This window comes from Panthera uncia, assembly GCF_023721935.1.
Source record: "Panthera uncia isolate 11264 chromosome E2 unlocalized genomic scaffold, Puncia_PCG_1.0 HiC_scaffold_20, whole genome shotgun sequence".
NCBI classification, from domain to species: Eukaryota; Metazoa; Chordata; class Mammalia; order Carnivora; family Felidae; genus Panthera; species Panthera uncia.
Window position 1 is genome coordinate 24,139,256 of NW_026057589.1, and position 13,739 is coordinate 24,152,994.

The 13,739-nt window shown below is 58.2% G+C and overlaps 1 protein-coding gene across 1 annotated transcript in view; it reads right to left on the reverse strand.

The window, feature by feature from the left end:
- The window catches only part of CA5A (carbonic anhydrase 5A), a gene marked incomplete at its 5' end in the record, with an annotated part of 40,767 nt that overhangs the window by 8,920 nt on the left and 18,108 nt on the right, over positions 1–13,739 (reverse strand). The window contains one exon of the mRNA XM_049622393.1: positions 1,258–1,376. Coding sequence (XP_049478350.1) covers positions 1,258–1,376 — 119 coding nt within the window. The remainder of the gene's footprint in view (positions 1–1,257; positions 1,377–13,739) is intronic.

Here is a 13,739-nt window from a genome sequence, read left to right on the forward strand (position 1 = left end):
TCACCCGGAACCCCCCTACCTGTTGTCCCAGTTCAGTCTCCCAGAAACAAAGACAACTGGGCCCAAGGCCCCAACTGTAACTGCTTCCTTCACGGACCCACCAGTGACTGGATTTGCCTTCCAAACCTCCACGGGAGACGGGCGCTCCCACGTGGGCCGGAGGCCTGGCCGGGACGGGCCCCGCAGCCCCTGCTCGGCCGGTTCAGGGAAAGCCCCCGGCGGGCCCAGGCTCTGCTCTTGCTTCTGTGCAACAGCCTCTTCCGTTAAGTCAGCTGATCATTAAAAACCACGTGCAGACACGCAGTTCCCGAGATAGAAGGCTTGCTGCGTAAAAAGCACGGAACCAGCCCCGCTCCTTCGTGTCCGTGTTATTTGTCAAGTTGTGTCTACTTACAACCAGAGATGTAACTTCCTGTTCATAAACCGTCCCCGGAGGTCACCTCTGGGGCTGGGATCACAGGTGGGTTTCATGTTTTACTTTGACTGGGTCCCAGGCCTGTTCGAGCGACAGCATCACCTCCACCGTGATGACAGCGAAAAGTTAACACAAAAACAGCCCCTGACCTGAGATGCATCAGGAAGTCAGGTGGTTTGTGGGCGGGCGGACACGTGATGAAGCGAATGTGGGCAAAACGCTCGTGGTAGGATCTGGGCGGCAACCTCGCGGGCTCTCCCTGTGCCGACCTTCCAGTCACCGTTGGAAAACTTTCGTGACGAAATATTGGGGAGAGTCAAAAAGGCACCGCTCGCCGTCCCACTGTACCCGCGAAAACCAATTCCTAACATTTATCCTTACACGTTTTCTTTACGGATTCCCATCTGGGGATGTTGCAAATGTCTCGTCGTTTCAAGAAGGTGATTTCTGTCGTGAAGATTTTCAGGTCTCAGGAGAGGCCCCGAATGCCTTGAGAGACAGGAAGCTTCTAGTCCACGATCGACCAGCAGCGCGGACGTGGCTGCGTGCCGGGCTAAGGGCACAGACTCTGTTGTTGAATCCCAGCTGGCTGATTTGGCAAGTCACGTGGCCACTCAGCACCTCCGTCTCTCCTTCTGTCAGAGGACAGTATGAATAGTACCCTCGCCCCAGGATAGCCGTGTGGGTGGGACGGGCAGGATGGCCTGGTCCAGCGTGAGCGCGGGGAGTCCCGTGCCCCGGGAATCCTTTCTCTGGGCAGCCAGGCTGGTCTGCCGCCCTACGAGCGAGCCTGGCACGTGGAAAGCACCCACGTCTTTGGTGCTAGGATAGTGTCTACGAACCTCTGCTGGGTACGCGCGGTCATCCACCGTGTGCTCCGAGCCCCACGCGTCCACCGCTCCCCAATGGAAGTGGAACTGCTTTAGCCTGTAGTGGTTTTCCAAGGGGCCGCCGCTGATTCCTGGAAAGTGAAACCAGCAGACCGGTGTGTTAGTTTGTCCGTTGTCGTCGGACCGGGGTTTGTCTCAGTGTCTACACTGAGGTCACACAATTTCGCTCCGGAGAGATTGACGTCCTGCTGAAGTGACAAACTGGAAGGCGGGCCCCGTGCGAGGCGGCACCTTGTCTGTTCACCCCCGTCCCTGTCACCGAGCCCCAGCTGGCCCACAACAGGCTCAACGTAAATGCCACAGTGGATGCAGAGGCCAGTTCTGCCACCAGGTGGCGGCAGGGGGCTCAAGCCCGTTTGGTGCAGCCGTGAAGGTGAAGAAAACCATTTCTGAGATGCACACCAGTCCTCAAAGATTTCCAGACTTTTTTTTAATAAAAAAAAAAATGATGTCTTTTGAATGAAAAAGTGGCAGCTTAAATTCCATCACCAAAACGAATACGTAATGAGAGGGATGCTCACCTAAGCAAATCCTGAGATATAACAGGCTACCTTCTCCGTCAGGCTGAACTGAACGCAGCCCATGGTCAGTCTAGTCCCACCGTATGACCAGACTTTATGGGAACACCGTTTTCTAAGTCACCCTGAGTCCCCAGCGTGGCATCTCCAACAGCTGTTAGCATGAGGCTCAGGGACACAGACGGGAGTGTCCCTCAGGGGGGAGGCTGGCTCTAAACTGAGGAATTGTGGGCGCCACCCCGAGTCCAGGGAGAGGGCTGGGAATCCAATGCCTCCGGGCTAGCGGGCCTCTGGCTGCACTTTTCTAGCAGATTTCCACCAACAGTTGCTGCAGATATGATGGTAATGGCTGTACATCTTGCTTTTAACTGAAGGGAGCACGTGGTACTGGGCTGGAGACCCCAGCAGATCCCCGGGGTGGCCTTACCCACATCAACGCCTCTGCGTGGCGAAAGCAGGGAAACATTTAGTGGTGTGGCGGATGCTATGACGGTGTCAGAGGCTACTGGCGAGGGGTGCTTTCTATCCTGTTTTTGCCGTAAAAAGTGTAAGAAGCAGAAAGCACTGAGCAGATTCAGTTCACGATTCTGCCCTCGACCAGATCGTAGAGCTTCTCGCCGTGTTTCCTCACTTGGAAATGAGCGTTGTTGGTCTAGAACAGCATTAGGGTCTCACCTAGTTGAGAGGCTGTATGGTTTTACGAGGTGATCTACTCTCCCGAGCACACATACATGAACGATATCTCAATTTTTAAAAGTACACAGAAAGAAGCGTATACAACACTGTAAGTCACGAGGTCTGAATGTACAGGTGCCCACGGCACACACAGCGTGAGGAGCCTCTCCGCAGGCGGGAAGGCAGGATGGATGGGAGAACCTCCCAGCGGGTTCGAATTGCAGGGCTTTAATGGAGATTTTCTGCGGCTGAAAGTACACAGGGGGATGATTTTTTCCCCGGAGGGGACATGATGCTCGGGCCCACTGGCCCTTATAGCTTTGGGTCGCATCGTCATTTACTAGGGGAGGTGAGGCAGGTTGCCGGTAATCCCAGCAGTGGGAGCTAGGATTTGAGCCCAGATCTCACACCAAATCTCACGCCTTTTCCACTTGATCCTTCGAAGCAGGAAACACGATCTGAGGAAATTACAGGACCACGAACTCGGGCAGCGGAAACCTTTGTGCTCATTCCCGCCTGGTGTCCGTGGCCCGAGGGGCGTTTGCGGCACTGGCCAGCCAGAGACCTCGTGCCACCAAAGCACACCCATCAGTGACCAGGTGGCAAGCCTGAGGGGTGAGGGTGCATCCCACCAAAAACACCCGTGTAGAAAAATCTCCCGGGTTGTGAACCACAGAGAGCCGGGGGTGGGAAGCCGCTGCGGTGGGAGGGGCCTGTGGGAACGCCCACTACTCCTTTCTCAGCCCGTGAAGAGCTGTAGACTCAGACTTTCTCACCCTCCGCCCGTGGACGTGGCCTCACGCTCTCCCCTGAATTCTTCACCGAAGCAGCCTCCCGCCAGCGGCCTCCTGCCTATCTGCTTCCACAAGGGAATGAAAATGGAAACACACCCTTCGGAATCCTGGGGCTCAGGCCCCCCTCAGAAAACAAGGGTCCTCTTCAGCGGGGCCTCCGGGACAGGTATCTCCTTCATGCTGCCATCTGACCCTCCGTAGATGAACATCACTATCCCGGGCGGGCCGGGGACCAGGCGGGCTCATAACACAAAGCCCAGAAGGCTGTGGCGCCTCCTAGCCTTGTCATATGCAAACACAGACAAGGAGATCAGCAAATGGTGAGCTGGTCTGAGAAGATAAGTGAGGGGAAGGAGGTGTGGGCACACAGGGGAGAGTTTATAGCCTGGGCTGGGCTGGGGGGGCGGGGCCTGGGCTGGAGGGGCGGGGCATGCTGAGGCAGGCTGGCGGACACGCGCGGAATCTGCGTGGAATCTGGCCATTTGGCCAACATAGGGCTTGGTCTCCCTTTCGGCCTTTACGTGCACCTCAGGAAGAGTGAAACAGCAGGCCAGAAAGCACAATTTCTATTTTCAAGAACGCCCTAGGTCACCCGGCGACCCCAGCCCAGGCCTGCCTGAAGGTCCAGCCCCTTGGCTTGTGTAGCCAAACTCCACCCCCTTCCCTGCCAGGAAAGTTAGGAACTCAACTTACGGCTGCAGCTCTGGATAAAATAACCTCAAAATGACTTTTCATAAGGACAGTGTACTGTCAGGGTAATTACCTTTAATTAGACAACGTTAAAGAGCAAGCCTAATTCGTGAGCTGGGGGCCTTTCGCTTGCCAGGCCCCACGCCCCAGACTTGGGCATCAGTGGGCTGTTTTGCACCCAGCTGTCTCCCTGGGCAGGGGCATCGAGACGTGATCGGGGAATTACACCAGCAGCAGCCAGACCCTCCAAACACCCCGAGGAAGCTGGCCCCATGCTGAAATCTGCTGTCCCCAGATGCTATGGTCTCGGTGCTTACAGCCGTCGCCCTTAATAGCCATCTATTTGTAGTTCGGTGCTTTTACCAAGATAAGCAGGCTTTTGGCAGGCACGGCTGTTTTAAGGCTTAAAATAAGTACAAGAGAAGTTTGAGATGCTCTAATTAGTTAACACTGAAAATAACGCAACATCGCCCAGTATCAGCCTGTTCTTGGTGCCACCCTGGGATCTAACGAACATTCCGAAGCTGTGACACACGAGAGCTAAGAGTTTGCATGTGTTCCCTGGACCAGGAAGACCTCTGTCATTCTCTCAGCAAGTGGGAACCTCAGCTGGCGGCCAGCACACCATCCGTGCTCCAGCAGCACAACCCCACCCCCTAGGATCCTGCATAAAGGGAATCCAGATTGCTCTCTGGTAGTTACGCTCTAAGGTCATCACATATTGGCTCCAGTTTTAGGGTTTTTTAAAAATTGTTTTCAAGGTTTATTCATTTTTCAGAGGCAGAGAAAGATAGAGCATGGCAGGGGGGCGGCTAGGGGCAGAGAGAGAGAGAGAGGGAGACACAGAATCCGAAGCAGGCTCCAGGCCCCGAGCTGTCAGCACAGAGCCCGACGCGAGGCTCGAACTCACAAAACACGAGATCATGACCTGAGCCCAAGTCAGACGCTTAACCCACTGAGCCGCCCAGGCGCCCCCTTTGCATAGGTTCTTTTGTTTCTCTGAATCTCGAGACAATGACACCTACTTTGTGGGCACACGGTGAGCATCAAATACAGGAATGCTTACAAAACGCCCCCGGACACGGCCCCTGGAGCCCAGAAGGGGCTCTACAGGTGGTTGCACTTTCCGTTATAATTACTGGTATTGCTGTCATTACTAAAAATATCATCACCATCATCATCACCATCAAAGCAGAGATACGCAGAGACCTGAAGCCGCCACTGTCACTCCCCAGAGAGGACCCCCAGACCTCGACGGGCAAACACACTTAAGAAAGTGTCCGTTAGAAGGGGCTGGGCCAGCCCCCGAAGCACAGAAGAAGTCGACGCGCCTCCGATGCTCCGCACCCTCTACTGGGGACCGAGAGGGAACGAGACAGATGGGGCCCTGTCCTCTCGGAGCTCGGAATCCGCAGGGACAGGCAGTCAGAAAATGCGTAGTGAGCGCGAGCAGTTAGGGGCGTCGTGGCGGGCACGGGGGGTGCTCTGGGGCCCTACTCCGAGCACCACAGTGGGCCTCCCTGAGGAAGTGGGGCTTCCGCTGAGCCCTAAGGATGGAGACAAAGAACAATTCTAGGCAGAAAGCAACAAGAGGCAGGGCGGACGGGAGGGAGAGAGAGCAGGCCACCGAGGCGGCACAGACGGAGAGTCCGAGGGGCTGTGGCGTGGGGTCTGCACGGGGCGCGAAGGGGCAGGTGCGGCAGAGGACAAGCCGGGCACTGTTGTCAACAGACCGAGTGTTCCTGTCTTTAAAAGCAGACGCGTCACGCAAGGTTTGCCCAATGCCATCAAGTGTTTGATTCTTCAACTGCCCTGGCCTGACTCCAAACTGTCCTCCCGGGAAGGCGTGCAAGGGGGACACGTGCCTGGGTGTGGGCTCGAGCCCCTTCCCAGACAGTGTCCCCTCTCCCGAACATGTCCCAGGGGTCCACTGGCTCAGAAGGCCCTAAAATCATCCTCCCGAGGCCTCCCCGTGGCTCCTCGCAAGTCCCTCCTCTTCCTCCCCGCCCCCCAGGGGTCTCCCCCCTCCCCATCCCCTCCCAGATGGTCTCCCCTCCTCCTCCTCCCCCTACGCCCCTCCAGGCCTCACGTTCTGTATACTCTCTACAACTGGCCCTCTTCCTCTTGGAGATCTCCTTCTGTCCCACACACCCCTCCTTCCGCCACCCTGAGGGCCACACAGGGTTCCCGGGAGGGCGCCAGCCGGAGGAGGGCGCGTGGGGAGGGGTGCGGGACGGGCGGGGGCTTGCACTCAGCACCCTTGACGTGGGTCACCTTTCCAATTTACCTTTCCGTGTACGTCCCAACTCGAGATGTCCTTGCGAGGGCGGACGGCGCCTTGGGCCCTCAGGGCTGCACCGGCTCGCGGAGTCCTTACCGGAACTTTGCCGAGAGATCACGGCATGACCTCTCTGCCGCGGACGTCCAACCGGAGCTTCTTGGGCACAGCAAGAACGATTAATTCCTGGGTGCCCCTCAGAAGCAGCGGTCAGCGGCATTCCAGTGACGGAGAGCAGCTACCACACTGGGCATTACGATGTGACAGGTGGCCCGGTGAGGATCCCCCTCCCATTTCCAGGTTGATTCCCGTTAAGTGGAGCGTTTTGTCAGACAACTGCCCTCGACACCAAGGGCAAGGCCATGACGGACCCACGGGAGTGGTCGGGGAGGGTTGGACCAGACGGGGGCTCAGACTTGCCACGTTGGCTGGGAGCTCCCCTCGGCCCCTGGGCACATAATCTGTTCCCAAGCCTGAGGAGCTGGTGGTCTGGACAGATGCAGGGAGGGGGAGGAGGAGAAGGAGGAGGAGGAGGAGGAGGAGGAGGAGGAGGGGGGCGGGTGGGAGGGCTGCCCCAGCCCTGTGCAAATGAGTCTCAGTCTCAGGGGAGGGAGGGTGTGTGTGGAGAAGAAAGAAAGAAGGATGAATGCAGGGAGGAGAGAGGGCAGGCTGGAGCGGGGCAAGGAGGTGGCGGGGAGGAGGAGAGGGCAGAAGGATGGCTCGGGGTTCTCGGGCCTTCCCAGGCAGGGCTCTCATTCCCGCTGAGAACCACAGAATGCAAGCCCGGAGAACCACACTCCACCTGACCCGCAAACAAACGACTGCCTCTGCCCTCCCAAAACCCGTGCCCAGGGACCAAGGGAGGAGACAGCAGATAGATGAGGAACGAAGGTGGAAAGAACTCGAACTGGATAGACCGCCTACAAATTTGCGGGACAAGATAACTGCTCTGGGACATTTCAGCTCCATCAAGGCGGGACTGTGGTCAGTGCAGCCACACGCCTCTCCGTGAGGCCCAGGACCCCCTTCAGGAGTCCCCTCCTCCCCCAGGGCAGAAGCTTGGAACTACCTCCCGCCTCCCTGCAGGCGCCTCGCCTCCCGCAGCAGGTGGAAAGGTCCCCGGGACTCGGGTCCTGAGTGGGACGATGCCGGGGACAGAGAGATAGCAGAGTGGTTCCTGCTGCCGTGTTCCTGACCCGACTCCGGGCCCCATCTCCCGCCTGCCTTCCCGGGAGGGAGCCCCGGATTCTCCCAGGCAGCTCCGTTTTGGCTTGTGTGACTCGAGTCAGCTTCTCTGGCTCGCACCTGACGGCCCCCACGGGTGGAAGTGAAGTCTGCAGACCTCACCGCTCGGCGGGCCTGCCTCCACTCGAGGAGCCAATGTCCACTGAGCGCCTGCTGTGTGCACTGGGTGCTGATCTCAGTGGTGAGTGGCCTCGCGCTCAAGGACCTGGGCCCAGCTGGGATCTCTTGGCACTGGCCGTGGTTACCAACTGTGCTTTGGGGGATAAAAGGCTGTCGTTGGCCCCACTTTACAAGTGACTTAAAATTCACTTTGACGTTGGAAGGAGCGTTAATGTACCTGCGGCTCTGGCGCCCGACGCCTCAAACTGCCCATCACTGTCCTTGCAAGTGAGGGACCCCCCACACGGGCAGCTGACACGTCAGGATGCCGCCGACCCGCCAGCAGTTCCAGATTTTCTCCCTCTGCCAGCTGAGTGGGTCACACGGAGTCCCCCGTGGTCAGAAAAGGCCAGACCCCGCCTGGCCGGCGGCAGCTTCTCCGCCGTCTCCGTGCTCCCCCTAGTGGAAGACGTTAGACGCGCACATGGCCCGAGCCCCGCTTGGGTCATTTCATTCTGAACAAAGGCAACAACTATCATGGAATTGTTAATTCAGCTCCCAGAGCGCCAAGTGCTTCCCAGAGCCCTCCTTAATTCCTCCAGAGCCAGGCGGACCTTCCCTTTACAGAGGAGGAGACTGAGGGTCAGAGAGGACCAAGGATCAGAGAGTTTAGGCGGCTCGGTAGAGCTGACGGCCTGCTCCCTCCGCACGCTTCTCTCTCTCTCTCTTTCTGCCCCACAGCAGGACCCTCACCCCCATGCTGTACTCCCCCTGCACCTTCAGGAATACTTGTGTGGCCTCTGGGTGCAGAGACGCAGCACAGGGGCCTGGCCCCCACAGGACACAGGTCTAGCTTGTGGGACAGAGGTGATTTCCCCTCTGTGGCCTATTCCCCGCCCCCCCCCCCCCACACTCCCCTAGACAGGTGCACGGGGTGGGAACAGGGATAGGGCAGCAGGGCACCTGGCCTCCCTGGTGTCAGGCTCTACCCTGCGAGGCTGCAGAGCCCTGGCTCCTTTTCTGTGGACGGCGAGCACGGCGTGGGGTTTGGAAAACAGCCCTCGGCTGAATGTTGGATAAGGGCATCCCCTCTCCACGTGTGGGAACACTTTCTATTTTTGGGGGGTAATTGCCAGGATCCAAGGGGATAAAAGCTGTACCCCGCTCAGCACATGGCTTCGCCACACGAGGAGCACCCGGCCACGTCCAGCAGCAGCATCGACTATGGGTCACTGAACACGCGTCTCTTTCGCGACCTCTGAGTGCCCATCTGGCAGACTGGGCGGGCGCTGTCACCCCTTCCAGAAGGATCTCCCTTTGGGACTGGGCAAGAGGGCTTCCCGGGAGAGGAGGTGTGTGTGGGGGGAGAGGAGGCCGATGACGGGCCCTGCCTTTGCCGACTTTCCTCCCTCGCTCCCTCTGCTCCCAGGAAGCTCTCTCCCTCCAGCGCCCCTGCACCAGCCCCCACGGCCCCGGGCCCGGGCCGTCAGCTGCTTCTCCAATCCCTTGGAATGCCCCGCTGTCTCCACCTGTCATACATCATCCCTGGCTGGCGCTAATCTCGAAGCGTGAGTATTCCTCGCCCTCTGGAAAAAACTGCTGGACCCTTCTACGCTGACGGAGAATGTCCTCGGCCTCCCGGTTATGTTTCTGTCTGAGTTTCTGGCGGTCACCTGTTTGCATAACCGGACCTGGGTGATCACAGATCCTGCAAAATTACTTCTACGGCGAGCGCCTTCCCCGCTCACTTCCTTTCCTGCTCGTGGGGCACTTCCTTGCCGTCGATCCAGTGTTTTTTTGAGTTGTGGGACTGTCTCCTTTTTCTCATTTTCTTGCCGCAAACGTGTTTTAACGGGCTCCAGTCTTCAGCTGCGTTTTTCATTTCCTTTGCTCCTGGCAGTTCCCAATTTCCAGTGGCGGTGAGCAAAGAGGACGGGAGAATGTGGAAACAGGGAGAGAGCCTGGGAATCGAGCTGGGGGTGGGGGGGTGTGGGGCATGTGAAATTGAGGAGGAGAGAGAGAAAGGAAACTGGGTTTTTGGGAAAATGACAAGTAAAGTAAAACCAGATTGGCCTGGGTGGACACGAGCCACGGGGGGAATTATCTAGTAATTTATATGGCCAGAGAGAGACACCCAGATAATTCTTTCGGTCTGTGGCGGGGGGGGGGGAGGGGGTGGCGAGTCCCTTTGGATTAGATTGAGAAGGTGGTGCCGAAGCCAGAAAGTGAGGGTCAGGCCCAGGTCAACGCACAGGCCTGGCTGCATCAGGGCGCAACGGTCTTGAACGCTGACGGCCGCCTGACTCGGGTGGGCCGGGGTCAGTGCAGGGTCAACAGCAAGCATGCCAGGCCCGGTGGAGAGAGCTCGGGGTGCACCTCCCAGCCCCGGCCACCCTCTCTTCTGGGCACAGCACCTCGCTGCAGGGCGGGCTCGTCCTCCGTCACCGCGGTGCGCTCCAGCCGCCACGCGGGGCTTTGAGGATCAGCCCCGGGCCCGAGCTGTGATCGCCGGGGCAGGGGCGCTGTCTCTCCAAACCGCTCAATCCGGAGGGTGAACCAGAACGGCAGGTGCGTCTCTGGCCCGGGATGACCCCACCAGAGCGGAGCAGGGGCCCCAGGGAGGATTCAGCTTCCTCCCACCTTCCGTTCCATTCCTTCCATTCCTTCTGTGGGCCGTCCACCACCTGACTCAGCCACAACCCGGACTTTTCAGGATCTGAGCCGATACGTTTCCCCTTGTTCGCTTCGTCCAGTCTGAGTCGAGTCTCTGCCACGTGCAACGGTCTTAGCCAGTACAGACGAGGCCTCGCTTGGAGAGCCCACGAGAGCTCAGAGGCAGCAGGGACTGTGGGGGGGGGGGGGGGGGGGGGCCTGGGACAGTGACGCGTGGGACCGACTGGAACTGGGCCCTGGGAGATGGCCGAGTTCTCCTCCCCGCCTGGGATCAGTGACTGTTGGAGACTGAGGCCGGCTGTGCGGGAGTATTTACACCAGGGCAAGCGGGCAAAGCTGCCAATGGCTTCCGGTCCCTCCCCCGAGCCCTAGAGGGCCAGGTGCCAAACCCTTGCCAGCACGCCGCTGGCCAGGCTCACCTGGGCTCGGCTTCCCCGAGGACCCACCTGGGGTCTCCAGGCCCCGTGCTCTGACCGCCCACCTCTGTGGGTCAAGTGCAGCGTCCCCCCGGCCCTGGGCCTCGGGGACCCAGGCTGCCCCCGCATCGCATTTGAGCAGAAGGCGAAAGGAGGGAGGCGGCCGGTTCCCAGGTGACTCCCTTCCGTTTCTGCTCTCTCAACTCGGTCACTTTTTTTGGTCTTCTGTATTAGGGCTCTGGGAAACAAGGGGCGGAATTACCATTACTCAAACTGACTTAAGCAAAAAGAGAGATTTATTGGTCCGGGGGCTGCTTTGGCCTCAGGCACAGTTGCATTTAGAGGCTCCGACTAGGGCCTCAGGCCTCAAGTTTCCTCGCCCCTCTTGGCTTTGCTCTCCCCTGAAGACCGGCGGGCCCGGCTCCCGGCTGCCCCCGCACAACACAGGCGGGAAGGGATTCTCTTCCAACGCCTCCCGGGGGAGCTCTGGCGCTCAGCGGTCTGACCGGGGTCGCACGCCCGCCCCGGGACAGATCCCTGAAGCAGAGAGAGGCTGCCGGGGCTGGCCGTGCCCAATTCTGAGTTACTCTTGGGGTAAAAATTCCAGAGATTGAAATTCTTGACCAAGAGGAGGCCGTGAGCGGTGACTCGGGGGATAATTACGACCTGTGATAGCCTCGTTCTCCAGCCTCGAACCTGAGCCTGAGCTCCCGTGGGGTTCAGAAACATCTAGAGCCCAAGTCACAGGTGCTGTTAAGACGCCCATACAGAAATAACAGCAACAACCTCACCCTGGAAGCATCACAGAGACGTCCCTGCTCCACCTGTCAGGGCAGTCAGGCGTGGGCTTGGCCGGCACCCTGAGCAGCTGCTGGCTCTCTGGGGACCTGACCACGAACCCAGGACCTTCTCCCCATGTGCCACGTGGGGCCAGCGCCTTGGCTTCACGCCCGACCTCTGTGGATGTTGGGTGCAGATTTTTCCCAGAGAGAGAGCACGCTTGTGAAGTTCCCTGCTCTGGAGAGCACAGAATCCCGTCGTGCGGGCTCTGTGACTTCTGGCCACGGACGTCTCTGCACCTCATTTTTCTTATCTGTCAAATGGGAGCCAACACCCATCTCAGCAATCCTCAGGAGTACTCAAGTTTCTGCAAGCAAAGCGTTGCCAAGGAGAAGGGTCCAGCAAACAGCGGATGCGGTGACTCCGGTGGGCTTTCCAAGCAGCAGGAACTGGGTTTGAACCTGACCCTCCACTCGCTGCGCTCGACCTTGAATGAGCCACGTCTCTGGGCCTCGGTCCTTGAGGAGAATGAGGAGACAGACGCTGTCCGCTGTGGTGTCTGCTTAGGGCCATGCTGTTATCCATTGGATGGAGGTACTTTTTTTTTTTAACGTTTATTTATTTTTGAGACAGAGAGAGACAGAGCATGAACGGGGGAGGTGCAGAGAGAGGGAGACACAGAATCTGAAACGGGCTCCAGGCTCTGAGCCGTCAGCACAGAGCCCGACGCGGGGCTCGAACTCACGGACCGCGAGATCGTGACCTGAGCCGAAGTCGGACGCTTAACCGACTGAGCCACCCAGGTGCCCCTGGAGGTACTTTTGAAAGAGGACGTTCACTCGTTTGTGCGGCAAAGCTTCCACCTTCTAGAAACAGCATCGCAATTTACCCTGGGACCACTGCTTCCCGGAGCATGTGGTCTCGGTGAGGCTATCACTCGGCGTTACAGGTGCTCCACTGACCAGCCACTGACGAGGTGCCACACTCAGCCACCACGCCCTTTCCCCTGGGAATCTGAACAATTTTTGTCAAATGTATCCTAACGATACACAGGCAGAATTCCTAAGTGACCTTCGACGCTTTTTGTGTTTTATGACTGAAAGGAAAATAAACCTATGTAGATATCAGTAAGACCCATACTGCACATAATAATTATACGGGAGGAGTATGAATTCTAGAGGAACACATCCACAACCATATCTGTTTTTCCCAAAATGATTACTACATTCACATAACTAATAACCAAGCAACGGAAAGTTCCGGAACTATTATTCTTTGCTCAGTCTTTTCAACTTGCTGCATAAGGGGCACCTGGCTGCCTCGGTCAGTAGAGCATGAGGCTCTTGATCTTGGAGTCGTGAGTTCAAGCTCCACATTGCGGGTAGAGTTTACTTCAAAATAAATCGGGGCACCTGGGTGGCTCAGTCGGTTTAGCGTCCGACTTCAGCTCAGGTCATGATCTCACAGTTGACGGGTTTGAGCCCTGCTTCGGGGTCTGTGCTGACGGCTCGGAGCCTGGAGCCTGCTTCGGATCCTGTGTCTTCTTCTCTCTCTGCCCCTCCCCCGCTCACGCTCTGTCTCTGTCTCTCAAAGATAAACATTAAAAAAATGTGTTTTAAAAAAACAAAAGCGATGAAGTTGCTGCACAAAAATTTTTAAAAATGGTACAAACCACATTGAACCTGGAAATTCAATTTTGGTTGCTCCTTGGGAATCCGGACTTGGAAGAGACCAGCGAGGGCACAGAAGGCGGCCCACCGAGTAGGTGAGCACACACATCGCTATGCCGGGCAGCTCCTGTGCTTTCTAGGGTCTCAGAACACAGCTTCCCCTTCTCTCCTTTGAGCCCATCTCATCCTTCCCAGAAGTTCCTCTGTGCGTGCCTTGGCCAGAGTTGGCGTTTTGCCACCCCCCACCCCCTTGCCGGCCTCAGCCAACGCCATGTGAGAGGCGTGCCCGAGGGTCACGGTGAAGACCAACCTGGGGAAGCCCCCACCCCGCAGCCGCTCCGTCCATCGGAGGCAGGCCGGTTGAGGCTGGGCCTCCGCTCACCATCCAGCCCCTCTCCCGGGGCCCCCGGAAGGCCGGCACATGGGCTGCACGTGGCTCAGGGTGCCCGGAGTGGGGGCTGCGGCCGCTCGCACACTTCCAGGCCGGGTGACACGGAATCAGCGTCAGGACAGAGCCAGGACGCAGGGCTGACACCTCCCGGTGACGGCGGGAGCAGACTGACAGTCTAGGGCCGACGCTCGGCTCTAACAAAGGC